This window comes from Colletotrichum godetiae, assembly GCF_030913485.1.
Source record: "Colletotrichum godetiae strain CBS 193.32 chromosome Unknown BDP55scaffold_16, whole genome shotgun sequence".
Classification (NCBI taxonomy): Eukaryota; Fungi; Ascomycota; class Sordariomycetes; order Glomerellales; family Glomerellaceae; genus Colletotrichum; species Colletotrichum godetiae.
Window position 1 is genome coordinate 304120 of NW_026851264.1, and position 25714 is coordinate 329833.

Sequence of the window (25714 nt, forward strand, 5' to 3'; positions counted from 1 at the left end):
TGCCCCTTTGCCTATCCGCGTGATTTCGTGCCTTGTCTTTCTGCTCATGGTAAGGCGATGACGATTAATATGTACAGTATCGACGACCACGAAGATGGAAACCAAAACGCAGAATGATTTTGCATCGTTTCTACGCCCTTAAAACGCCTTACTTACCAGTACTATCTACCCAAAACCCAGAAGCAAATCCTTTCAATCCCGCAACACCCAAGGAATTGCAGACTCTTCACCACCGCCGAGCATTAGCCACACTATGCGAATCATCAGGATAAATCGTCGACGCCTCACTCCTAGACCCCCGTCTCTCCACCGTCACGACACTACGCCCATCATCACCCTCATCATCACTACTCAAAGGCGACACCTCCCTTACAGTCCAACCACCAGACTCCTCAACCCAAGTCCCAGTCTGCGCAGACCCTGCCGTCGGCGTTCTCGACCCATCCTCCTCATACTCTCCTCCATCCTCAGGAGCAACCAACCTAGAATCACCGCGGTCCCTAAAACTCGGCCGGCCGATGCGCTCCATCTCTTCTAGCTGCGCTACCCTCTCCTGCTCGGCAAGATACCACTCCGCTTCCGTCGGCGACATTTGGAACCCCACCCAAGGAGGAGTAAACTTTGTAGCTGTGGCGCGGCGGTCCTGTGTCACGAGGTTGTTATTCTGGGTGGAGGGGGAGGAAGTACTTACGACCCCGCCGGGACGGGGTCCACGGGCGGAAGACGAGCGAGTCTGAATCTCGGGCCATGTCGTGACGATGGACGCGAGCGAGGATGGGGGTTTGGGGTGAGGGCGGGCCGGCTCGTTGTTGGAGTATACGCTGGCGTCCGTGTATGATGGGCTGCGCGGGGCTTCGGCGGCGTACGCGCGGGACGGTGGTGCGAGGGTAGCGGCGGGAGGCGTGGCAGGCCGAGGCGTGGCCGGTTGGGACTCTACAGAGTCTACATGTCGAAACAGATCCTGTCGTCGGGCGTCGTCTTGGATCATTGATGGGGGAAAGTCAGATGCGCGCAGACGCTGTTCTTTCCTAGCTGGACTATTAGCAACGGCATCCTCCCAGAGAGCCCCTTGTTCTTTCCGATCCACCTCCTTTCCTGTACCAAAGTCTCGACGGAACTGGGCGCTGGGTTCAGGGGCTGGGCCGCCAAAGGCCGGGTGAAGGGACGATCGATCGAGTTTACCCCCGTTACCGTTCTGGCGGGCTGACTGCTCGTAGTAATCCCCGACCGCATCTTCCCACGACTGATTCTCAGTGTCGAGGTCTTCATCACCTGGCTCAGCAAAAGGGTCCTGGCTCATTGCCGTGGAAGGCCGTCCGCTCATAGTCGACTGGTCGCCCGGAATTGAGCGCGGAGTACCACGTCCGGATGTCCTCCTGATGTCCTCCGAAGCTCCGGCTTTTCTCAGGTGCTTAGCTTCGCGTCTCTGCCGACGCGCTGCTCTGACTTCTTTGAGCATGGCCCGAATTTCCTCACCCAAGCTCGCGCTGTCTTTGAAGACCTTTCTCTGTGCAATTTCGGGGAACTCATTGATCCACGCGTCCACGACCCTCTGCAAGCATGGTGAGATTCTCTCCGTACGGGCGATGAGATTAGCACGAAGGTCGCCGAGGAAAGAGGGACGAGATCCGAGTGCTGACAAGATGCACGCCTCGCAATGTGAGTTGACATGGCTCAGTACTTTTGGCTGGCGGCCATACAGGAGTTCGAAGTTGTACGTGTCCATCCACAAGGCCTGAATGCCGTCCAGACGACGAACGAATTCCTTGATCAACGGTGTAAACTCCGGACCTCTACCGCGTTGTCGATCATGTCGTAAGCTAGCCGTTTCCACCGTGATCTCTTTGAGAACCAGTGCAAAAAGGGCGTGAATTGTCCAAGGATTCAGACCATAATGGCTCTTGCATAGGACTGCGGCCTGCGGTATGAACGAATGGCTACGCTTCTCGCTGTGCTTCATCGCAAGGCGAGTAAAAAAGTTGAATGGGTTGATGTTGCTGGGTGGACGGAGACATTCCGTGGGTAGTTGTTTCAGTTTCTCCTCTTGCTCCCTGAGCCAACTCTTTGGGGGTTTCGCAATGCTGTGCTCGGCCGGGAGATAAAGGTATCGAACCAACTCCCTGACAGAACCATTCGATAAATCGTGTATACTTTGGTACGGGCTGGACATAGTGGAACGTAGATATTGAAATTTGTGAGCAGATCGTTCGAAAGATTTCGGCATAGATATCGCTAAGTTTGAGGCTGTTTACTCGTTCGCCGAACGTGACCCAAGAGCAGCAGCAGGCCGTCTTTCTATACCCGCTGACGACGGAATGGCCATATCGACAACGAAGAATCTCGAAGTTTACATTGTCTTTGAACCACGACTTGCCTGAACAGGCATAACAGGCTCATCCTTTGGCTTTTAAGCCACACAATGCAAAGAGGTATCTTTCAGTATTGGACTGGGAAAAACAAAGCGAAAGACGTTGTCCTGCTTTGATGTGATCTCCCTCAGTTCTGACCCCCCGTAGAATAGGCGCGTAGGCTTCTTGTTACGTGGATTTGTCGACATCGCTCGTCAATTCCAGGCCGCGGCTGCGGTCGCATCATCTGCATCGATCCCGACCAATAATACCAGGGACAGCAGAGGGCAAGGAATTGTCGCCGCACCTGCAGTTGGTCACGTGCGGAGAAGTCCCTGGCGTTGGCTCGAGAGGCGGCAGCAGTCATCCAGTCGTAACTCGTGAGTAGCGGTGGGATAAGATGCATCATTCAATCGAACCTGAAATCAAAAGAGGGGCTAATGTAAGCAACATACCCGATCAAAGCAGCAAGCAACCATTATAAGAACGACTCACAAGACGATTCAGTTGCAGATAGTAAAGTTCCTAGACACTGTGGCGGTTGAAACAGTCTACTCGAATCAGGTGGGGTCTCTAAATAAGTTAAATGCATCGATCAGTGGTCACTCCAGAAGACTGAAGAAGTGGTTAGCAAGCCGAGAAAGCTTGCGGCGGTCAGGAGAATCGCTCTATTGGGCCTGGCGACAAGGCACGACATCTCTCTCATCGAAACGTCTCTACTAGCAACGCTGTCCAGGGCTCGGCACGATCGTTCGTGCTACTGTCTCGTGTTACTGCGAGTTTGACCCTTATCCCGCGAAACAAGACCCAAAACCCCCCCCACATGCCATCAAGCCTTCTGCTATTAAAGGGCAGAACATGGCTAACCTTTGATGAGGCCCATGTTGGAAAAAATCAAGCTGCACGAGCGCCATGCCCTTCCAATTCCGTCGGCCACCATCGTACAGACCAGATATCAAACGGCCCAACTCCCATATCATGCTCGGCTTTGTTCGTTATAGACGTAAGGTTTCGAAAACAGCTTCGTATAGCTAGGGATCATGCGTGATATCGGTGATCCTGCTCCTGTCTCATTCGCTCCAGGCGGATCTTGGCCGCTTCCGTACCATCGTCCGGTGTCGCGGGTTCCTTGAACCAAGGATGTTGCAATGCCTGCTTCGCAGTGATGCGGTGTTGAGGGTCGTAGACGAAAATCTTCCGAAGGAGATCAAGGAAGTTCTTGAAGTAGGTTGAGTTTGAAGGGATGATGTCCTACAAGTTATTAGCGAGCCATCCTCTAGCGTCCTGAGAGCCTAATTTGCATACCTCCAATCTTCTCATAGCTTTGACGAATCTCTTGGAAGCCCGTGTTGTCTCGGGTGTAGGATAGTCAAGTTTCAAGCGCTTGAAGTATCTGCACAGTATCAGTACGCATTTTCCTTGCCCAACTGTGCCATGGACCACTCACTTTGAGGCAGGATTCCCACCACTTCTGGTGGCCATCTTGTTCACAGCTTGGACGAGACTGGAGTCGATTCTCTGCCCGACAACCATCTCCATCATGGCTAGGTGCTCCAGGTTGTCGTGCGTTTGGAACAAAGCGTCGCCGGTAAAAAACTCGACTAGGATGCATCCGATGCTCCAAATGTCGCATGGGAAGGACCATCCAAGACCCAGAATAATTTCTGGCGCTCGGTAATGACGGGTGCTGACGACGGAGCTGTGATATTCGTCCTGGAAAGTGGCACTACCGAAATCAATCAAGCGGATTTCCGTGTCGAGTAGGACTCTGCGCTGGTTCGCTTGTCGATTGACGGTGGTAGAAGAAGAGGGTATCTTTCGGTTGTAGGTGAAGGTCTGGTAGGCGCTGTCGCACAAAAGAATGTTCTCGGGCTTCAAATCAGTGTGGATGAGGTTGAGATCGTGCAGGACTGCAATGTGTTAGTGAGAGGCCTGGCTAGAGACATATTTGCAAACCCACAGGCAACGCTGGTGAAGAGCTGTCGAGCAAAGCTCTGAATCTGGCTGTTGGGAAAGGGAACAAAACTGTTGCTCTTGAGGAAATCGAAGACGCTTTGGCCAAGCAGGTCCATGACGATGCAAATGTGGCCGCGGTAGTCGAAACAATCCCTGAGGTGGATACAGCGGTTGCGGTTTTCATCATCGTTGGCCTTGAGTGTTGCGAGGACTCGGAGTTCTATTCGCGAGGCATCTCGGTATTTTTGCACGGACCGAATGATCTTGATGGCGACAGACTTATTCCTCTTACGGTCTCGGGCCTGTACTACTTTGCCAAACGTTCCTTGCCCGAGCAGCTTCACCATCTGGTCTGCGATGGACGTTAGCACCTGGTGGTCAATAGATTGAGGGCTCGACATACACTTGTCCGTAAGGTCGGCATCAGGAACAACAATGTAGTGTCCATCATCATCGTCAACTTTGGCATTCTTGTTGTACCCCTGCTGGGAAGACATTAGCATTTGCTTTAAAGGCGTATCGCGACGAGACGAGAATACTTACATCCTGAACCAATCGAACGTGAACGTCGGGCGCTTTCTTGGGAGGGTAAGGAGGCGGCTTGTATGTAAGGAATGGGTCGCCGAGACCTTCGATCTCTCTCTTCTTGGCCTCTTGGGCAATCTGTTGACGGGTTCTCTTACGCTTCTGGCCAGGCTGAGCATCGTAATATTCGTGCCCATTTGAAGAGAGGGACGTAGCTGCGGTGGTGTGGATGGCTGAATTTGTAGTGCGGTCGGTGGATATGGTCGATCCGCTGGGTGTGCCGTTGTGATGAGGAGTGGTGGTGTGGGAACCGGCGTATTTGTTGTGGTAGACGGGGTCGTACGGCTGAGGCTCGTCGTCTCTCTTCCGCTTCTTGGGAACAGGTCGACTGGTGGTACCATTTGTGGCGACGCCATTCACGCTGCCGTTACCATTGGAGACGACCCTCACGCCGTTGCCGACGGCTTTGCCCTGCTCTGGCTCCGGGGTGTCATCGATGACGATGATTTCCTTGGGCAAGCCATTTTTGTAAAATTTGTTCCAGTCGGGCTCCTTTGATCGTCTTCGCTTACGAGCGGACTGAGAGGACTGGGAAAGTGAGTTGGAGGCAGGCATGGTGGAGGTGGTGAGCGAGTAGTTCGCGTCGGGACTCGAGACGTCGTGAATGGTCCTCGAACTGGCTGACGAGGCTGAAGGGCCTAGGCCATTTGGACCGGCGTGGCTCGCAGTAGAAGTGGTAGAATAGGCGATGCTCGACGAGTTGGCGTATGCGGGAGGCAGTCTCGTCGTCGCCGTGGATGAGGAAGTAGAAAGGATTGGGTTCGCTGGCTGTCGATACGAAGAGCCGGTGGCAGTAGAGGCTTGGTACGGCTGATGTGAGTAGGGATAATGGGGATGATGATAATGCGAGTGAGGAGGCAATGTCGCTGTAGCCGTTGTGGGAGTCGACATGATTTTCCTCGTTTCTTGCCGGTGTCGAGAGAATCACCTTTAGAGACAGAGAACGAGGGCGAGGGCGGAGGGTGAGGGCGAGGAAGGAAGGTTCGATGATGGAGGGAAGGCGGAGGGAAGGTGGTTTCGCAGGCGCTCGCTGTGCCGGTGTGCTGGGCGCTGAGCGCTGAATGCTGGGTGCTGGAGTGCTGCTGGGTACAATACTGAGTACGTGCCCGGCTGTACTTTGGTTTTTGGGGGGATCCAATGATGGAGGGTGGAGGGTTCCCAAATCCAAACAGTGGAGTTCGGGGTTAGTCCCAAGGTATATCAGCCCTGGGAAGAGCAGGGAGGGAGCGTGAAAAAGAGAGAGTGAGTGAGGGAAAACAGAGAGAGGCCCAGTGTCGTCGGCTTTCAGCGTTCCCTGAGCAAAGAGTGTGCGCTGTGTGCGGCCCTTGGATCTGGTAGCCGGTGCCAGTGGTGTCTGGGAGTGGGCTGCAGATTGACGGCGTGAGTGGGTAAAAACAGCTTTCCGGTCTTTGCCTCTGGCTCTGCCACGGGCGGCTTGTCGCTGCTGCGGTACGGGTACCGCTAGCTAACCTTGAAGAGGGACCGCAGGGTCTCCGGCCTGGATTTCCCGAGTCGTGCGCAAAGTGTGGCTGGTACGGGTACAGCGTGCAAGGTGGACGGGGGTCGTCGAGGATTCGTTTGATGACAGGATGGACGGGTATGGTAGGTAGGCGTATGTGTGTACTGTGGACTGTGCTGTGCTGTATCCGCTGGGAAAGCCTCTTTGCTACATCGAAGAGGCTATGACGCGACGCGAGTTTCTTCGGTTTGACAGTAGGAGGTTTCTACCAGGAGTGGTGGAAGAAGGAAGAAAGTCGGAGGAAAATCAACAGCAGGAGCAGGGTTGACTGGTGATGATGAGGAAAGAGCTGGGAAAGGAAAAAAACAAGCCGCCGGTCGCTGTGCAGACTCCAGAGTGCCCTGGTGGATGGACTGGACGTTGTGGTCGAAAAAAGTGACGAAGTTCCGAGGGATGACCGGCCGCTTCACTCTCTTGGTCCGTGGGGAGTAGTAGTTGGTGAGGTGAGCAAGTGGAGGGGCCCTGACGGGAGAAGGCGACCAATTGTGGAGAATAGACGACCTGAGGACCTGAGGGACGAGCACGAGAGGGCAAGTGATTGAGTGTGGGTGTGGGTGTGGGTAACTGACTGGGCGTGTACTTTGGCGACTTTGGTACTCCGTAGCGTGCGTGCGAACGAGTGCGCGTGGGAGCGGAAATGGAAGCAGCCAAAAGTGGATGGGGAACGACAGGCGGCGGAAGAAACGAGATGGGGAAAAAGGTTACGTTGGTTAAGAATCTCCGATGTGAGATACTTGTGATTACGCCGTCAGCCCCATACAGCCGGAAGTACCTTTGACTAAAGGTAGGCAGTCTGGCGGCTGGCCCGCGCATTTCGGCTACTTCTGGTCAGCTACCCAGCCATGGAAGGTGCCTACCACACTCAGGCAGTGAGACGAAGGACTGTTTGTCTTTCCATTTTACTTTGCTTTTTCTTGACTCTTTTCTCCGTCCATCTCGGGGAATGGAATGTTGACAAGATGGATAGAGGAGAAGATTTGCTCATGAGTCCTCCCTACTCCGTAGTCTCCGGTTAAGCCCACTTCAAGCCAAGGCAGTAGGCGGCAAGACGGACAGGTTCCAGTCGCTTTCTCACGCGTCGGCCGTCGAGTCGAGGATGGGACAATCAAGGGACCACTGGCAGGGTATGGAGGGGCCCTAGACTGATGTGCACCGGGAAGCATAATAAATCAAGCCGGTCGCTATTTAACAGACTCGGAGGTGCGGGTGTCGGGTCTTTGGTCTCGCGGTCGCCATCAAAGTTGGTCTCTTTAACGGTACGGAGTACTGGGAACAATACGAATCTTGCAGCGTCCTAGGGTTGCTCAAGAGCATCAGACCATAAGGTACTCTGGGCCTGAGGTTGAATATCTGGCAACTTTACTACCCTTCGGGGCCTTACACAGGTACAAAAGTCTCCGCCTCAGCGTCTGTATTCGCACAGGTATATCGGAGGGAGTGGGAGAGTGGGGTCGGGGCGAGGCGCAGGATGGAGGTACTTCAAGACTGTGCCCTGCTTGCGCATCTGTGCCAGATGGCATATGTATCTTTACCTTCGGACTGACTAAAGCAGGTACTTGACAGCGGGTGCAGACCGATGCCGTGACGCAAGTATCTTATCGTCAAAACCCACCCACTCAGCATCTCTCAGAATGTCCTTGCCCGCAGCGGAAGCAATACCGTGCAGTGCAGCGCTGGATCTGTCCAACTTGATCCGACATGTGGCAGAGGCTTGAGACCGTCTTTAAGGCAGACATTGAAATAAGGACCTGAGGGAGGGTGATGAGTTCGAGATACAGATGATATGTCTGTACTCGCTATGATATGGTAAGGCAGGAAGTCAAGGTACCTACTTTGGCAGTCTTTCCATTATGGACACGGGGTACCTATTGTTCCTTATCAAGCGAGATAGGGCGTGTTCCAGGTTGGTAATCTGTGCCCGCCGGATCATCAACCGCAGCGAAAGTGTTTAGAGCATCCATATGGCTCACCTCCGAAGGGAATCATCGGAATTGGTGCTTCGATTCAGACAAGACGACGAGACGGGAGGTACTTGGGTAGGCTGCGAATTGCAGGTGCTTCCGTGCTTTTAGCCTCTCGCCTACTGTACGTCCGACAGGAACAAGGCCTGTCACCGATGTGAGGTACAGGGCATTTCGGTCTTACGCACACCATATTTCCAGGTTTGTTTCCAGGGGCCCGTACCTACTTTATTTCGGGGGGCTTTGGCGGTTCGACATCATTAGTTACGGGTGGTTTCCGGCCTTTTTTTTTTTTTTTTTTTTTTGTCAAGGTCCTTTCGTATGAACCAAGGCGGTTTGAGGTTTCATTCCATTGTCTGCTTGAATCGTATCGAAGCACCTAATCAAGGAGCCTTAGGTAAACCATAAGATAGCTGCCATGTCGAAGATTCGAGGCAGGTACCAGATATGTGTATTCCGTATTGGATGAAAGGAAGGCGAAGCACGGGAATGCCCCGCCATTTCTGGTGAGGCAAGAACTCTGAACGAGAGCGGCAGACGTAACCCAAAGTACGCCTCGAATGCACCTGCCTAGTTCACCGTAACATGGAAGCCAGCGAGAGAAGGACGGAAGGAGCCACGGAGCCCACGAAGGAAGGACGCTACTTCTGAAGCGGTGCTTCAATGGCGTGAATGGAACTGTCCGTCTGGCCGCATTCTAGCGTCTTTAGACTGTCATCGTTGCATTGCTCCAACATTCTTGTCTACCTGCTTTCTCACGTACAATACCTTGCAGACTTGATATGCCGCACCGTTTGCCAACAAAGTCATTCCGTTGCCCTCTCTTCGATCAATCAATACGTACTCACCCCCAGTCGACTCCTCTCCTCTCCAAGTGCCAACCGGACGGTTCCCGCTGGCTCTTTCCTTTTCAAGACAGAGAACACACCACCGAGAAGCCCTCGAGTCCCTCAACCACGTCTCAATAACCGGGATCGCGGCATGGGAGGCATCTTGCGGCATTCAAGACTCGATAATCTGGGACTCTAACTGTCTTCACGCCCAAATGCTTCCATCAATCATTTACATTCTCAGCCCCAAGGGAAAGACGAGACATACGGCAACGGTCATGTACCATCTCGAAAAGACCGAATACAGTATTGTACCCTTGTGGTTGTGCGCCCAAGGAACCCATATCCGATGACTTCGCCCAAGGCTTGACTTGTCACGCTCGCAAAATCAAAGACACGCCAATCCAGTGGCCGCCGACGGCTTCACGCTTCACGCTTCTCGCTCCTCCTCTCACCCACTTTACGCACTTGGCGGGTCGCTCTGGAGTCCGCCCTCCACCCCAACTTTGCTGCCCGCCAATCTGCCTCCACGACAATCTTCCAGACGGGTTTAGCGTCCCGCCGGCCTGGGCAAGTCGCCTCTTTCAAAGTCACGTCGTTGCGCAGCGAGTGATGGGCTGCCGCTGCCGCTGCCGCTCCGTCACTCCATCACAGTATAATCATGGCTAGCCCATACTCTTTTCTCTCGCAGTTGCGTTGTACTCGACCGCTGTCTCCTAACCAGTACTTGTGTGAGTAATATCACACACCTGAGCTACCATTCCTAGTAGCCTGAGATGGCCGGGATTGGGCTGGGCTGGATTGGGCCGGCTTGGTCTGACCATTCATACAGAGCACACACCCGCACACCTCAACACCAGCCGCCTTCACGATGGGTGGACAAACGAAAAGGTTGGATGGATGGATCCAGTCCCCGCCAACCAGCCCCAGTGCTACCGCTCCACGGCAGGCAGGGCAAACCAGCAGACGCAGCGGCAGCCTGACATATCGGAGCTTCCTGCTGACAAAGGAGAAGAGAGCCCTGCACATCTTACCTTGTTAATTCGAGGAAACGCGACCTGGTCATCGTCACGTTGGCTTGTCCCGGAATCTCACGCCCTTTGGCTGCTGCAATACGTCAGAAGGTTCAAATATTGCAGACTAGATGGGTCCCCTAAATGGGTCCTGATACCGGCTCTAAACTTCACTCCGTCTCGCCTTGGCCAATTCTGCTGGTGACTCTGGTCGGCTCTTCGCCCGCATCTATCACTCTGGTTGTTCTTGCCTCTTTAATACTACATTACCTCATGGCATGGCACCAGAAACTTCAACAACCTGGGAACCACTGGCGGGCGGTTGGCGGCGTTGAGCATCAGTCCAAACACGGCCCAAAAGCATGATCCACGCATTCCACACAGTCGCCCAAGATCTGATCGCGCCGAAAAAGCTAATGGGAACAATGATCCGTACCAACATGCACAGTAAAGCAAAGACAACAAACTCTTCAGCATGAGCTACGGAAATGGAAGCGTTTGACCTACTAATCCAACCAGCCAGCACTGGCCGCCTTTTGGGCTTGACATCCCTATGGATACCGCTGCTTTTGATCTGATCCCACCGTCTCCTCTATGGCAACCCAACAGTGCACACTGGCAGCACAATCACTGACGAATCCAAGCACTTCCTAGCGTCTACATCCCTGCTTCCCGTCCAAAGATGCGCCAATGGGGCTTTTGGGGAGCAACACCTTCTACCCCCATCGACCAACCATGGTTGCAGTTCACAACGCGGTGGGGAGAAGAGGCAAAGGGTCGCAGTCATCACGACGCTTGTGAGGAGGCTCGGAGGCAGTGAGGAATACCCCGACTTGAGCGTAAAGAGGCAGGAGGCTTGTGAAGCTCCTCTTCCAAATTCGTTGGGAGACCACATTATCAGCACGGAGCAGGGCAGGGCGGAGCGGATAGAGGGAAATCTGTGCTGTCAACGGCCCCTCTCTCCGACCAACATCATGCCTGCAAACCCATCTGCACCTCAAGAGTCAAGGCTCACGCAACTCCATCATACTCAATCGGTCACCGGTTTGTTGTTCTTTACACCATCGTCAAATTCTCAAATGGAAAATCGTAGAGAAAGATCCGACTCTCAACATCCGTGTCACACGGCGCTTGTCAGTTATGCTTACGTCTTTGCCGCAAACAAAACTCGACAGTTTTGAGAGACTTTTGAGAGGAATCCTGCACACAGTCGCAACGATATCCGCGCATGGTGTCTTCGCGGTGTACCGGTACCTGTCTGGTACGTGGCGTAAAGTGCCTGCATGACTCCAAGATACTGAGCCCGTGGCAACCGAGACTAGACAAGCATAGGCCCAGATGGTGTACCTCGCCGCGAAACGTTGGTGGTGAGAGGCCCAGAACAAGCAGCCTATATTCCCCCCTCATTAAGATCATTCAACGATATGATGGGGGTTTGCCCAGCCGTCCTGTCAAGACAAGCGATGCCTGGCAATGGCTTAATCCTGCCAGCATGAGCAGACAAGCATCTGCACCCGAGCTGAATGGCAGGTTGCGACTTTTCTCTCAGTCTCGACGCTCTCGCACCATGCATCATCCTAGGCAGAGCGTGCTGCTGCCATCTGCCACCACTGACGGCTGGAAAGTTTCAGTTCCTTGAACGCAAACATGCCGTCTGGCCACTGAACTTTCCTTCTTCTTCTTCTTCTTCTTCTTCTTCCCAGAGCCTATGATCCGTGCTTGCGTCGCAGGAACACCCATCACCCCTTTTGCATGCACGTAATCGGGGGACGAAATGTCACCCAAGGGCCGCAGACGGCTTTACTTAGTCAGGAGGCGGGCTCGCGGAGAAAGCACGACTTGCAAGCACCGAAATTCGGCTTCGAGGGAATCAGAGAGTCTCGCACTATCATCAACGTCTACTCATGAGATGGATTGAGATCGGTAATAGACAGGTATCTTTGGCGAATAACACTGGCTTAAGGGAGCAAGAGTGATAGGGCACCTCGTCGTTTGAAGCCAGAGAATAGACTGAGGTAAGTAGGGCAGAGGACTTATTGATATGCTGACTGTGCAGAGGGGCAACGCCTCCATCTAGCAGGCGAGGATTTCATGATTCCCCTAGCTCGTCCTTATCAAACTACAAGAGTACCAAAATAAGTTATCAGATGCTGAGATGTGCTGCCCTCGACAGACTATAACGGGACTGTCTTGGTCTATTTGGGCTGAGCCAGCCTCAATAAGCTGTAAGCAACCCCGCTGAACCGTCATCCCACCCCTCCTTTGGTGGCGATTCTAAGCCAAGCTCGTAATTGTCCCGTCCTAGGCATATCGAAGTGGTGTCGTGCCTCTCGATGTACACAGGCTGCGTGGTCGATAAGATTTCATTCAAGGCCGTTGGTTTAGCTGCCGCTTGTCGTCATGGTGGTGCAGTATTACTCCGTACTCGTCCAGAAGACAACCTAATTGCTTCTAATTATTCCAGCCTGTCTTTTGTGGTGGTGTAAGTCCTTTGGAAGCGATGCCCAACGCACACGAACGTCTCGCCTCACATACATGGCCATGTCTTAACACACTTTTGTCGTAATAAGTTTGACCACTGCAGCTGGATTGGAATTACCACGGGGGTTTTCGTTCACGTGCTTTCTCAATTTCCTCTGCCTTTGAAACGGACGATTTGCCCACCTGGCTACAAGCAACTTCTACGCTCGTGGATTCCCCCCTCTTTGGATATGCATCAAGACACAAAGGTTTCCGCAGGCTATGCATATAAAACTACCAGCCGGGTAAGGCAATGATATCGCCCAGTTTTCCTCCCATTTCCGCGGTTCTGAACATACCGGGGAATTGGCGACCGTGGGTGCCAAGGACGACTTTGTGGCTGCGTGAAACACTTTCAACGTGCGATCTGATACCGGGTTCTCTATCCCATATTACTCTCGTCCGGGGGGGTTGGACGGAGATTTCCCCCCTCCTCCTGAGTTATTCCCCTTTTGACGGATGCGATTGCGATAAATATGTCAGGGCGGAACGACGGTATCATAGATGAGGTAGACAGAATGGCTGCTTCGGCAAGACTTGCCTGTATCGCATAGCGCGGGCGACGAGAATCGTCCGCGATACGTCCCCCTGCCGTCCATTTTTGCTTTGAACCTCCTATGCTTAATGCGAATTCGCTTGACAATGTTTTGATATCCCAGTTTTGGTATGCTAGTAACGAAAAATGCAAGAGAGAGAGAGACAGAGATATCTAGATACCCCTGTTGAACACAACGAGACCGCCCTCGCCCCCACGTCCGTGGAACTCGGGCTCAAGCTTATCTGCGCTGATGCTCTGTCGCTGGGGGAATACGGCGAGGGCGAGCGGGAGAACGGCGTAGCTCGTCACGAGGATGAGGCCGAGGTTGACGGGCACGGTAAGGCGGGGCCGCTGCTTCAGCCACTGCTGGGCTTGCAGGCGGACGAGAACGAGAGGGGGGATGACCATGATGGGAGTCGAGTTGAAGACGCGGCTGCAGGCTGTTTCGCCGACGGCGATTTGGGCTGCCTTTTTGCTGCGGCCTAGGGACTGGGGCTGCTGGCTGGTACCTTCAACATCTGCCTTGGTTTCCGTGGTCTCTGCCTTCTTCTCCGCGACGACGGGGAAGACGTCGATGCCCTTGCGCATCTCCTCGCCGCGCATGAGGAGGACGTTGAGGAAGCCGGCCGAGGCGACGGCGGCGAAGGGGACGAGGCGGGTGAGCGTCGTGCGGGTCGCGGGCGTGAGGTTCTTGAGACGGGGCACGAGCTTATTGAGGCCGACGGCAACGCCGCAGGAGACGGAGACGGCCATTGCGTAGGACTCGCCGAGCTGGCGCCAGGATAGCGGGGATGACTTGTTTGCGTTTGCCGAGTTGATGGCTACGTTGAGGGACTGGTTTACGACTTGCCATGCGATTGTGCCTGCTGTCTGTTTGTGGTTGCGACTCTCGTTAGGAATGCGATTTCCCTCTGGAAGTGTTGAAGTTGTGCGAGAGGTTCAACTCACCCCGAGGCCGGGCTGGAGCATGCCAGCTGTGACGACCAAGTTGGTCAGAACGAAGGCGGACATGCGGAAGGGAAGGAAGACGGGTTCGGCGGTATCTACACGGGGTGAGGCGCGCGAGTGCGCCGCGTGTTAGTCACCGGGTACCGGGAGAGAGGCAAACAAGCAACGAGCCCTTGTCGCAAGAGGCAGTGTGTTTTGTTTTTATGGGCTCGTCGCACCTGGGTGGAGGGTCGAGTCGACGACCTTTTTGGCCTGCCAGAGCTCGGGGGTCATTGTCGGGATCTTGCCCTGCTTGTAGTCGGTGAGGAGGGACTTTGCTTGCTCGAGACCTGTGCTGCCGACGAGGAGGGTGCTGTTTGGGGAGACATGTTAGTATCTGTTCTCTTGGGTCCGTGGTACGAGTTCTGGTAAGGGTAGAGGTAAGAGGTAAGAGGAGGCTGGCGTGGTGAGTGAGATTGAGGTAGACGCGCGCAAAGGAGTCATGATCGTGGCCTTGCGATGCGACGCGCGAAACTGGGGGGGGGTTTGGACGTACCTTGGGTCAGTGAGGCCCAGGTTGTGCCGTACGCGGCCCATGTATGTGCTGAGATCATACTGCGAGGCGGGCAGCTCGCGGCTGCCGGGGAGAGAGGCCGACATTTGTGAGGCTAGGTTCGGAGCGTGTTTTGGTGGTGAAGTGATTTTGCGAAACAACGAGGGTTTGGTAGAAGGATCGTCGCAAAGCTTTCTTTGTCTCTCTCCCGCAATTGAGAGCTATCCTCGAGGGTAGATATGCCCAATTATGACAAGTGAGGGGTAAAGTCGAATGCAATGCAATGCCACGCGACCAAAGAAGGCGGGAGCAGTGCCGGCGAACGCTGGTGGTACGGCGATTTTGGGGGAGGGGGGAAAGGTGATTGCGGTGTGAGTGAGGGTTCTCGTGGGATTTGGATTGGGTTTGGTGGTTTTTCGACTGAAGGAACGGAAAGGATGGGTTATCGTCGGGTGAGCTCCCGAGATCGGTGGATTTGGGGGAAGAGAGACCCCCAGAGGAGGTTATCCGGACGAGGTGATTGGGCGGCGGAGCTTGGACCCTGAAGTTGTTGCAGCTGGCGGCGGGTGGACGCGGGCCCCCCCCAGGTTGTCTGTCACAGTAGGGCGTAGGGCGTGACAACGGCAGACGGACGGGTTGTGACGGTGCAGCGATATTGCTGATAGTGCAGCGGTGACGGTGCAACAGATGGGCAGAATTTAGAACGGACGACGGAAAGATAGAGATGACGATATTGAAAGGATTATTGGTGAAGTGTAGAGAACCGAGTACTCAGTTCAGAAGCAGTAGAGTAGCCCCCCCCCCCCCAAAAAAGATAATCCAAGGCATGGTGAGTCGTGTAAAAAGCAAAAAGATAGAACGACCTACGTAGGGATCGAACCTACAATCTTCACAGAGAGACTAAGGAGCCGAAATGTGACGCGATGCCATTTCGCCAGCAGGCCTGGTTGGGAAAAGAGAAAATTTGACCGCTTATGTAGGGCGCACTAAGGGTGGTCAGTGCGTGATCGCTGGATGGCGGGGAAGCTGCCACTGCGGGGAAGTGGCGGGCATCCCGTGAGTGCCTTCGCCGTCCCGTCTTCGGCTTGAAGCGGCCGGGGGGCGTGCCGATGCGAGGTCGGGACGGTTTGGCGTGCGGGGAGATCTGGAGGGTCATGTTGGTCTCTCTACGTTTTCTGCTTTGGAGAAGCTCCATATGCGAGCTCTCAAGGGGGCTTATAATGTTGACTCCTTTCGTGAGACGTGTGTATCTTGTCTCGTTTCTTGAGAAGCACTTCCCACGTCCCAATCGTATTTTGTTAGTTGCCAGAGAAGATAGTAAGTTTGGCGTCATCAAGAATGAAGGGACGCATCTGTCAAGATATCGAGAAATGCTATTTGGAAACATTGAGGTCCAATGCGTTTACTAAGAACTCCTTCAACTGTGATAGCGACGAAATTCGCATAAGACAAAAGGGGTCTAATAGGCTACAGGCGATTAATTGCCTCAAAAAAAAACAAGCAGGAAACTGAAATGGAATATCAAAAAATATAGACCGGGCAAGAACATCCACAACTACTCGAGGCTTTGTAATTCCGGACGCTGAGCGTTCTTCCGCTTACACATTGGCTTGGGCGATGTGGTTCGTTTTCCACTCTGGGCAGCTCTTACGTGAAATATGAGTAATTGAACCTGAACTCCCTATTATCATCGCGGACTCCGAGCTTCCTCATATGTTCCCCCAAAGTCAAAGATCGAGGTCAAGGAGGGAATTTCTTGCCTTTCCAAATATTGATGATTACTAGTTAATTATCTTGCTATTGCATATCGCATGATCATCACAGGCACCTCATCGCAAAGTGTTCCTAACCTGACGACACTTGCCTCCCTGCTCCCCAATAATGTCCACAGCCTGGAGCGCCATGGCGTACATGGCCACCTGTAAGTTCGCTGAGATGGAGACCGGAAAGACGGAAGAGTCAGCGACGAAAAGACCGTCAACGCCCTTGACGCTGAGATCGGTGTTGACAACCTTACCCATGGCGGCCGTTCCGCTAGGATGAAAGCATGATCTGTGTCCAAATATCATTCCAGTCTGCCTAGCTAATGAGGGTAGAAACTGCCGTGGGAACGGATTTCGGTTACTTACCCTGCAACCTGACGGGCGCGCGCAGCAAAAGCCTCATCTGGGGAATCAACCGTCAGAGGCGTGTCAGCCGTGAGCTCACCGTCAAGAATCTCGCGGCCTACGGGCGTCATATCGCTTCCCAGAAGCCTAGTATCGAACTTGAGAGCCTCCTGCACGGCGTATCTGTCCACTGCCGTGCTGAGGTAATTTGGGTCGATGACGGGCGGATCGCTGACGTTGGCCGACGAGATGCCCACCGAGCCCCGCGAAGTGTCGATCAGGACGATGGAAAGCATCAGAACGGCCGAGCCGTCCGTTGAGGCGCCGTTGTACTGCAACGTGTGTGAAACGTGTGCGCGGTCCTGGCGGAGGAGCGGGTGCTCCGGGCCCGGTGCTACGCCTTCGTCTTCGGCGATGGCTGCCGCGAGGCCATCCTTGGGCAGGGTGACGGTGGCTAGGAAGTCGATCTTGTTGCCGAGGCCATATTGGGGTTCTTTGAATAGCGGGTTGTCCGACTCGAAGGCCCAGCCCTCGGAGGGGTTCTTGACCTTCCACGCCGTAGGCATGAGGATATGGTCGTGCATGTTCTGGCCGACCTCGGGCTGGTCGAGCTTCACCTCGATGCCATGCTCCGTTAGGACATCGGCGGGACCGATGCCAGAGAGCATGAGAAGTTGGGGAGTTCGGTAGGCGCCGGCGGAGAGGATCGTTCTACGGCTGTGGTACTCTGTTCCGTTTTGCAAGCGGATACCCTTAGCAGTGACTGTGGTGCTGTTGGGACTCTTGGACACGAGGATATCCTCGACCATAGTGTTGGTGATGACGGTAACACCGTCCAGAGGGAAAGCCTCCGAGGCGAGCTGTCTGCGTCCTTGATTGCGGTTCTCCTGGAGGTCTCCGTAGCCGATGGGGTTTCCGGCGTTCGCGTCAAGTTGGGGCAGGGCTGTGATACCGAGAGCCTCAAGAGACTCGGCCAGTTTTCATCGCATGGGGAAGTGCCGGTTCATGGGCGTGACGCCCTGGATGATCATGGAACCGTTCTCACCGTGCTGGGAAGGGCTGATGCTGGCGTCGAAGAACTTCTCCGTCAGCTTCATGTAGGGAAGTTGGCCCTCGTAGCTCCATCGATCGTCGCCGACTTCTTCGGCCCAGAGGTCGTAGTCAACGGTGTGCCCGCGGACCCAGGCAGCTGGTACGAGTTGTGATCAGTGGCTTGCTCTAAAGACTGGAGAACGAGCTCGACTTACCTCCATTGATGGCCGTCCCGCCCCCAAGGGCCTTGCCAGCGGGCGCCGCGATCGATCTGTTGTCCACGTTGGCTTGCGGAATTGACGTATAAGCCCAGTCAATGTCGCTCCCGGCACCGGTACTGGTGTTTGGGTACGCGATTGACTCAAGACCGTTGACATTGGGTCCGGCTTCAACCAGTAGAATCTTCAAGGTCGGATCCTTGTGGAGGAGGCGGTTTGATATGACGGAACCGGCGAGGCCACCGCCAACAACGATGAAGTCCCATAATGACATGGCTTACACGGGAAGCTGAGCATCTAAAAGAACGACTGGCTGACTTTCATGATAAGATGGCAGGGAGTTACGAAGACAAGAACCGGCAGAGCTTCCCTTACTCCTTATACAATACAAGATCTCGCCGCACCTCCGGCGATAACATCTCTTGAGACCGACGGGATGCAGTTCGAACCCGTTGACGGCCCATCTTGCAGTTCGTTGTCGCGCCACATGCTAGGTATCATCAGATCCTAGAGCTTCGAATGCAAGGGTCCCGGTAAAAGGTGCATATATGTATTCGACCACCCACAGACCGTCTGGGGTCTGAAGAAGGCAAATATGTAAGTTGTGGACAGTCGTTGGAATATAGTTGCATCAAAACTCACACTAACGACCTCGGAGGATGAGCGCTCATCGGCTCGATGCAGACTCAGATGAAGATCCGCTTTTCGGGGCGGTTCCGGTCTTGCGCATGCCCGGACGAACTTCCACAAAGATCATGGTCCTACTCTGGGTATCCGACGGTCTTGTAACCGATTAACTGAGCCGATATCGCAATACTCTGGCTTTTGAACGGTATCCCGCTCGCTGTGCCGCGTCCTCGCATCAACTTGGCGCGGCCTTTGAAGACTGTTCTCGGCAGCATGAGATACTCCCGGGCGTGATGCAGAACACAGTCGTTTGAGTGCGACGTTGTTACATAGCTATGACTGCGTAGAAAAATCGTAGGAAACGAAACATCGTGGATTTGAGGACTAGATTTTACTCAAGAAATATATTTGCATAGCTGCGGACGTGATTCTCCAGCACCAAGTAACGTGGACTCTGCCCCATAAACATATCCATGTCCCATAGAATCCTACATGATGACCCACGAACCTGGATCTTTTGATGCCTGCAGTCACTAACAACCAAGGACATGCGGCACGGGTGAAGCAAATAAACTTCCAACACGACAATCACAAACTACGTGCTTCTCTTGCAAGGGTTACAACTAGATTTTGCAGCTCGTTTACACTATGCGGACCAATCGACTGACAATAATTGCGTGCTTTCCATCGGGGAACAGGAAGACCCGACATATCTCTTGCAAATGAAGACGTATGTCCCGTAAATTGGACACCCACGTATCTTGGTATCGATGCCGCCGCATGATTCGAGCATCGCAGGCACATGCGATGATGTGTTATCCAGCAGCCCGGACTCGAAGAGCACCGCTGCAGATATGGCAGCGGACCAAACCTCCTTGAAATCTGTAGAAGAAGCTTGTCAAATTTACTCGCAGGTATTTCCTCTTTGGAGCAGGACTTGTGCTGTTGCAGGGGCTCATCAGGATCAAGGCCACTTGGGAAGTTGGGACACCTCTACTATGTTATTGGCGATTTTGCCACGAACCTTTGGTCGCCCAGATTTGAAGGATGCCTGTTCCTGAACATCTTCTATTCGCTCCAAATCTAGTTTCGAGAACCTTTGAGGCCAGATTTACCACATCAGCTCGGCCCTTCCATCTTACTCTTTCTGTTGCCAGTCATGGAGAGCCCGATTGCCATCAGAGTTCGTCAAGCTGGTAGCGCAACACCGGCTCCAGTCATTATCGCGGACACATTTCCCCCTCTTACGTCTTCGGGGGCCGCTCTCGTTGCTACGGCGTCGGTAATGCTTTGGTTGACCACATGCTGGACCATCTTCCGCGTTTGGGCTCGAAAAATCACCAAGATTCCCTACTTGACCGAGAACTATCTTTACTTTACAGCCCAGGTACTTCTACCCACAAGATGTCTGGATTCAATCGATACAATTTCCCACCACTAACTATCATGTAGTTGTTATTCTATGGTGCCGCAGCATGCTTCATTCTAGGTACGCGAGGATTCTCTTCAACGCTGCCAAGTAGGTGATGAGAACGTGAATACTGACGTACATCTCACGAATTTAAGCTGTTGTAGTAAGTGGCGCAGGCCATGATATATGGAACCTCAGCGACGAGCACAAGTACCATTACTTCCGAATATCACTCGCCACACAAGTCCTCTACGCTGCGGCCTTGGGTTTTGTCAAGCTCAGCATTACTTGGATGCTCCAACGCATATGTTTCGGCCAATCGACGATATTTCGGCTCTTCGCCTGGATCGCTATGGCTCTGTTGGTCTGCTGGGCCTTATATACGGCTCTGATAGGATTTCTCATCTGTCAGCCTGTTCAGTTGGCGTGGGATCCAAGTGTACAAGGAACGTGCGGCAACCATACCACCGCGTATTCTGCGGTAGCAATATTTGACATTATCACGGACATCATCATCGTTGGACTCCCGATAAAGTTTGTTGCCCAGCTGCAGGTTCGACGTGCGCACAAGATCGCCTTGTACGGAGTGTTCTGCGCCGGGTTCATGTAAGTCGTCTATCGGCCTTCTCTTCGTTTATAGCGACCGGAAAAGAACGCAACTTGGCGGACCCCCTTCTGTTACCTGTGAATGAAGAATGTAAGCTGATCATATCGTCATACTCGATAGCACGGTTGTCTTCTCTTGTGTACGACTCTACTATGCTTACAACATTGACTTCATCAACGTAACCAAAGGCTTCGCCATAGCCAGCGTCAGCGGCGTCTTGCAAGCTGGCATAGCTGTCATGGTGGCATCCAGCCCGATGCTCCGTCCCGTCTTCGATCGTACGGTAGGCCGAGTGCTGGGTCTCAGTCTGCAGAGTCAACGACGCGGCAATGGCGCCACTTCGAATGCGACAGGCGGGAATGCTGCTGGTAATAGTTCGGCTGGGCTGCACAACAAACACAGCGCTCGATCCGACGGCTTCAAGCAAATGTCGGAGAGCGAAGAACACCTTGCTTGGGAGCTCAGGAACATGAAGGCTGCGGGAGGTCGTAATAGTTACAACATGGGGACCACAACGACTCAGGTCAATGCAGAAAGGAGCTCGGATGACAGTACCGGAGAAGAGCGCAGGTATCTGGATGGCTCACGACCGGGAAGAATCATGGTTACAAAGACAACCGTGGTTAGTCGATAAGTTGAAATGTTGATCAGGGGGGATGTCTCTTGCCCAAAGGCTTCGGACTGACGAGAACGGGACTACATGTGCATCGAGCAAGTAAAGGTCTGAGATCGGAAAGTGAAAGTCGCCTAACGCATGACCGCTGTTCAATGTTTCGTGTATCTGCTCAGTCCCTTGCAGTCGACTTGACGACCACTTCCGACTTCACCCAGACATGGATATTTTGCTTACCCCCCTTTCCCTCATCACTGGAGTACCTTTCGATATCCGCGTCCCGCGCCTGACCACTTCGATCATCCGGCCCCAGTATTGAATCCACGCTATCGTTGTCGCCGAAGCCCTTTCCAGCAGACCTCGTCCCGCTTCCCCACCGCCCTTCGCCGCTTCGTCCCGCGAGGCTTCCCAAGTCCAAGTCTGGCGTCTTCAAGCCAACTCGGACGGTGTAGTCGGTTCCGCCAATCGTCTTCAAACCGAAGCCCAAGTTGGATCCGGTCATATCTCTGGTGTATGGCCCAGGCCTGCTGCCGTTTCGGGACGTCCACTTGCTGAGCCAGCCCTTGAAGAGGGGGCGGCACACGGGAATGCCGATGCAGACGAGAGTCACCGCTAGTTCTGCTGCATGCCATACTATCAGGGCGACAGTGTCTTCTGTTGAGTATTCTTGTTAACGGCAAGTTCAGGTTATGGTACGTGAGGGTGACTAGAGAGAACATAGGTTCGAGGTCCATGCAAAGGTGACTTACTTGTGAAGTTTACACTGCTCAGGTTCTTGAGCTCCAAAGCCCTCAAAATTCCGCATGCGCCAGCACTGTTACATTTATTAACATAATATCACTCCGGCATGCCGATTTTGAAGGTGCATGCCTCCAACTGAGAGGGCAGGACTTACATGACCCCCAAGCTCATGCTCATATTGATAAGCACTTTCTCCCTCTTTGGCATCTGAACGTTCCACAATAATGCCCACGGTGTTATGGCGTACCAAAAGTCGACGACAACGCTCCAAGCTCCTGCAGCTGTCGAGATAGGACCCGCATCGATGGGACAGCTGCCATCGGGGATCAGCCGGTCCCAGAGAAAATTGATCGGCGTACACGAGAACCAGAAGACAAGAAGAGAGGCCAAGGCGATGAGAAACAGGATGATGACAGGGGCGACCACGAGGATCTGGTGCAGGCGAGTGTTCACGAGGCGGAGGAGAAACAGCGCCAGAGAGGCCTTGGAGACGACGATGGCGGATACGAGGATTGTGCTGCCGATTGCCTCGTATAAAATCGCTTTCGGCACGTTGTCCATCTCAAGCTCTAGAATATTCCTACCAAAGCCGTAGAAGGAAGAGATCGTGAGCATGACATCGTAGGCGACGAAGAGAAGCTGGACATGAAAGGGTTAGCCAAGGTTTGCGATGCAGTTGTGTTTGGTTCCTGGCACTCACGAAAGCGAGGTTGAAGAAGTGGTCATCCACGCCGTACGCTTGCAGGATGACAAGTCGAGTATACAAACGCAACAGCACGAAGAACAGAGCAAGACCCGTCAAGCCCCAAAGAACGGCCAGCGCCATGGGCGCATCGCCGCCTGGTCCTATCATGATCTTCAGATCTGTCTTGCGTCGATCTTGCAATCGAGACAACGTGGAAAGACAGAAAAGAGACAACCGCGGGATCCAGTCTGGGGCACCCGATAATTAAAGGTTGCGATTCATCTCCCTAAATCTTGTTCTCCTCCACGAGTCAATTTTAACGGGGACCAGCGATTGGTGGTAGCGAATCTGGAGAGGTCGCAAGGAGGGTCGGAGTCTTTGAGTCCTTGCTTGAAGGATTCGGAACTTGGCAGTTGAATGGGCCTAATCTTTTCGAGTCCCGGCGAGGCCCCTGGGCGAGACGACTTGACAGGTCGATCATTGACCGAAACAAGACATCGGGAGGCTTATTGTGGATGGATTCTGCGGCGTACCCATGGCTTAATTCAAACGAAGGGCAGAGGAGATCGTCACTATCCACAAGGGGGCCATAACAGCTAGGTCCACAACCACGTCAAAGCACGCACGCGGCAACTGAATTTCGTCCAACGGGAGTTCTCACAATGGCCCGCTGGAACCATAATATTCCAACGGTCATCAGCATTCAGCACCATCCCCCCCACCCATCACGATTTCGTCAACGTTTCCGCTGGCCACGCGAGAACAGGAGAGTTAAGACCCATCAACTTACGACGGATGCGAACGTGCAGCTAAACATAGGAACGCCTGGCATGCCCTCGTAGAAGAATGAATAGTTCCAAAATGTGGACCACAACTCGTGGCCTGGTTACACCACAATGCTCGGCTTCAGGGGCAGTCTAGGCACGAGGTCTGCTGGCCCCCATCATGATCCGGACTCAGGAACAGTGTGTCGAATGTTGCATCGTCCGAACTCGCGTAAACATAACAAGGATCCCTATGAGCTACTGAGTTTTAGTGCATCTTGGTCAGGCTTCCTAATTCTCCGAACACAGTATTTGCAAATGCCGATAGGAAGCCTCGAGCTAGAACGAAGCCATCCATTGAACAATCGGTAACACCATTGTTCGAAACCACCTTTAGAGCGAAGACTAAATAGACTGTAAGAGATGACGGCCGCAAGTGATCTCGTTGGTCTCCCACACACACGGAGCTGGAAGCCCTATTCGGCCGCGCTGCTCCGAGAGCGACGGGCCTAGTCGGTGTGACCCGTAGCGACTACTGTCAACCACTCAAGTTATTGCCTACGAGACCGAGATACGACTGGGAGGCGACCCGGTTGCGACAAGGAGGTCCGAGAGCGAGTTTACGGCCCGCTGCCGTGTTTCCTCGGACCCCAAAAACTGGTGAATGTTCCTGAATTTCTGCTCTCTTCCCCGGCCTTATCCATGTAGAATGTTGTTGGAGGGCATCATTTGTCGGACAATAACTATCTAAAGGTGGCGACGTGTTATAGCCATATATGTTTTATGGCTTCCCAAAGGCCTTTTGTTACTGCTGATTCGAAGGGTAGCATGATATTCGCATATCACTACGTATATCTCAGCAATTGCCGAAGGATGGGATGCATTGCAATCTCCGCAGCGAAGATATGGTGTACCGTTTTCAAACCCTGACCTGCCCAATCCTTCAGCAGCATCCGCTGATTGCATGGACGGAGCCGGGATCCGCATCCAAGACAACATCCATGCATCCTGTCGCGGTCACCTGTCATTTCTCATAGCAATGCTGCTCCTGACGAGCACATATAGTTCTCTCTGTCATCAATTGTATCTCTGTGCGATTGGACTCATGTGGTTTGCTGATCTGGAGGTATGATCACCTGCGCTAGGCCCGGAGCCTTAAATCACGTGGATGCACCCAGTGTGGGTGCACGGCACATGAGACCAGCGACTCTGGAAAGACGAGGATCAAGTCTTTTTCATCTTTCAGTCTATTGGCTACTAAAGTCGTTTCTCGCTTAAGCTGTATTGACATCAACAAACACACAAACTGATTGAATTTCCACTGTCAAGGAGTTGTAATCGTTCTCAGACTATTTGCTGCATTCGTGAAGCTCTTGGAAGTCACCTGCCCCTCGACTAGACTTGCGTATACTCGATATTGATCTTGCTTGCTCCTCTTGAGGTGTCGACAAGCGCTGCCCATGCGAGAGACGAAAGATGCATGGTGGCATCAGCTGACGTTTTACCAATGGGGTTGTTGGAAAAGTCGACCACTTCCACCTGAATCGTACCAGTTTTGCAGGCACGGGGACTCGAACTCAGGCACCGCACTAAATACTGCCTCCCACAAGACGCCCCATTATCCCAAAGTCCCTCACCGAGAGAAACGAAATATCCATTGGAAGGGAATTGATCCCGGCTGTTGCCGTTACACCTAGTTGGTAAAAAAGGTTCGGACCAAGAACCAGCAGTGCCAACATCTGCACTGGCAAGTGGAACTAAGATGCTGAGTAGCAATGAAAGCTTCATGTTGCTAGTATGAAGTGATGGTGTGAGTAGGCACCAATACACAAAATGGGCCGTGAAAATTCTTACAGAGGACAGAGGGTCTGCTTACAAAATAGGTTTGATGTCGACTAAGGTATATTCTGTGGTCTACAGTCTGGCAAGAAATACAGCTTGGCGAGCCTGGCTTTATAGTCGAATCTCCTCTGGGGCTGTGAAAGACCTTGTCAGGGACTGCATTCCCCCCCCTCGTTTCCCTTTAGTTGCGCGGGTGCAGACGTGCCAGAGCCCATCGCAAGAATAAATGTCATTTCAGGCATGTGCCATAGATGCCCATACCGCAGGTGAGAGTGTTTGTCCTAGGGAGGCGAACAAAGACACAAGTTGATTAACG

The 25714-nt window shown here is 53.3% G+C and overlaps 7 protein-coding genes and 1 non-coding gene across 8 annotated transcripts; 1 reads left to right on the forward strand and 7 right to left on the reverse strand.

Moving 5' to 3' along the window:
* Positions 1–226: 226 nt before the first annotated feature.
* On the reverse strand, positions 227–2170 carry BDP55DRAFT_630854 (uncharacterized protein; the record flags this gene model as incomplete). Its single annotated transcript, XM_060572212.1, has 1 exon — positions 227–2170. One exon carries the CDS (start codon positions 2168–2170, stop codon positions 227–229), a length of 1944 nt encoding a protein of 647 aa, XP_060430767.1.
* Positions 2171–3386: 1216 nt separating this feature from the next.
* On the reverse strand, positions 3387–5780 carry BDP55DRAFT_549968 (kinase-like domain-containing protein; the record flags this gene model as incomplete). The annotated part of the gene is made up of 6 exons (XM_060568978.1): positions 3387–3599; positions 3654–3741; positions 3796–4258; positions 4309–4656; positions 4708–4789; positions 4848–5780. The coding sequence occupies 6 exons, from the start codon at positions 5778–5780 to the stop codon at positions 3387–3389; spliced, it is 2127 nt and encodes a 708-aa protein (XP_060430768.1).
* Positions 5781–13441: 7661 nt separating this feature from the next.
* BDP55DRAFT_550249 (tricarboxylate carrier) lies at positions 13442–14857 on the reverse strand (the record flags this gene model as incomplete). Its single annotated transcript, XM_060569005.1, has 4 exons — positions 13442–14140; positions 14219–14313; positions 14437–14570; positions 14754–14857. 4 exons carry the CDS (start codon positions 14855–14857, stop codon positions 13442–13444), a joined length of 1032 nt encoding a protein of 343 aa, XP_060430769.1.
* Positions 14858–15609: 752 nt separating this feature from the next.
* BDP55DRAFT_t143 lies at positions 15610–15694 on the reverse strand. Its single transcript has one exon. It is a non-coding gene; the product is annotated as a tRNA-Arg (tRNA).
* Positions 15695–16579: 885 nt separating this feature from the next.
* On the reverse strand, positions 16580–18382 carry BDP55DRAFT_693069 (GMC oxidoreductase; the record flags this gene model as incomplete). The annotated part of the gene is made up of 5 exons (XM_060577188.1): positions 16580–16802; positions 16880–17826; positions 17875–17970; positions 17998–18047; positions 18106–18382. 5 exons carry the CDS (start codon positions 18380–18382, stop codon positions 16580–16582), a joined length of 1593 nt encoding a protein of 530 aa, XP_060430770.1.
* Positions 18383–19894: 1512 nt separating this feature from the next.
* On the forward strand, positions 19895–21380 carry BDP55DRAFT_741227 (uncharacterized protein; the record flags this gene model as incomplete). The annotated part of the gene is made up of 4 exons (XM_060580433.1): positions 19895–20141; positions 20302–20752; positions 20874–21276; positions 21324–21380. 4 exons carry the CDS (start codon positions 19895–19897, stop codon positions 21378–21380), a joined length of 1158 nt encoding a protein of 385 aa, XP_060430771.1.
* Positions 21381–21479: 99 nt separating this feature from the next.
* Positions 21480–23320, reverse strand: BDP55DRAFT_608346 (uncharacterized protein). Its single transcript, XM_060571134.1, has 4 exons — positions 22808–23320; positions 22262–22746; positions 22116–22180; positions 21480–22020 (listed from the first exon to the last, which is right to left on the reverse strand). Exons 1-4 carry the CDS (start codon positions 22958–22960, stop codon positions 21539–21541), a joined length of 1185 nt encoding a protein of 394 aa, XP_060430772.1. The 5' UTR covers positions 22961–23320; the 3' UTR covers positions 21480–21538.
* Positions 23321–24951: 1631 nt separating this feature from the next.
* BDP55DRAFT_630860 (uncharacterized protein) lies at positions 24952–25344 on the reverse strand (the record flags this gene model as incomplete). The annotated part of the gene is made up of 1 exon (XM_060572213.1): positions 24952–25344. One exon carries the CDS (start codon positions 25342–25344, stop codon positions 24952–24954), a length of 393 nt encoding a protein of 130 aa, XP_060430773.1.
* Between the last annotated feature and the right edge of the window lie 370 nt (positions 25345–25714).

Bases quoted from the DNA above. Each gene is read 5' to 3' on its own strand.
- BDP55DRAFT_608346 (XM_060571134.1), bottom strand. From the start codon at position 22,960: ATGATAGGACCAGGCGGCGATGCGCCCATGGCGCTGGCCGTTCTTTGG. The intron at 22,181-22,261 runs GTAAGTCCTGCC...TAAATGTAACAG, and splicing joins AGCATGAGCTTGGGGGTCAT to TGCTGGCGCATGCGGAATTT. The intron at 22,021-22,115 runs GTAAGTCACCTT...AATACTCAACAG, and splicing joins GAGCAGTGTAAACTTCACAA to AAGACACTGTCGCCCTGATA.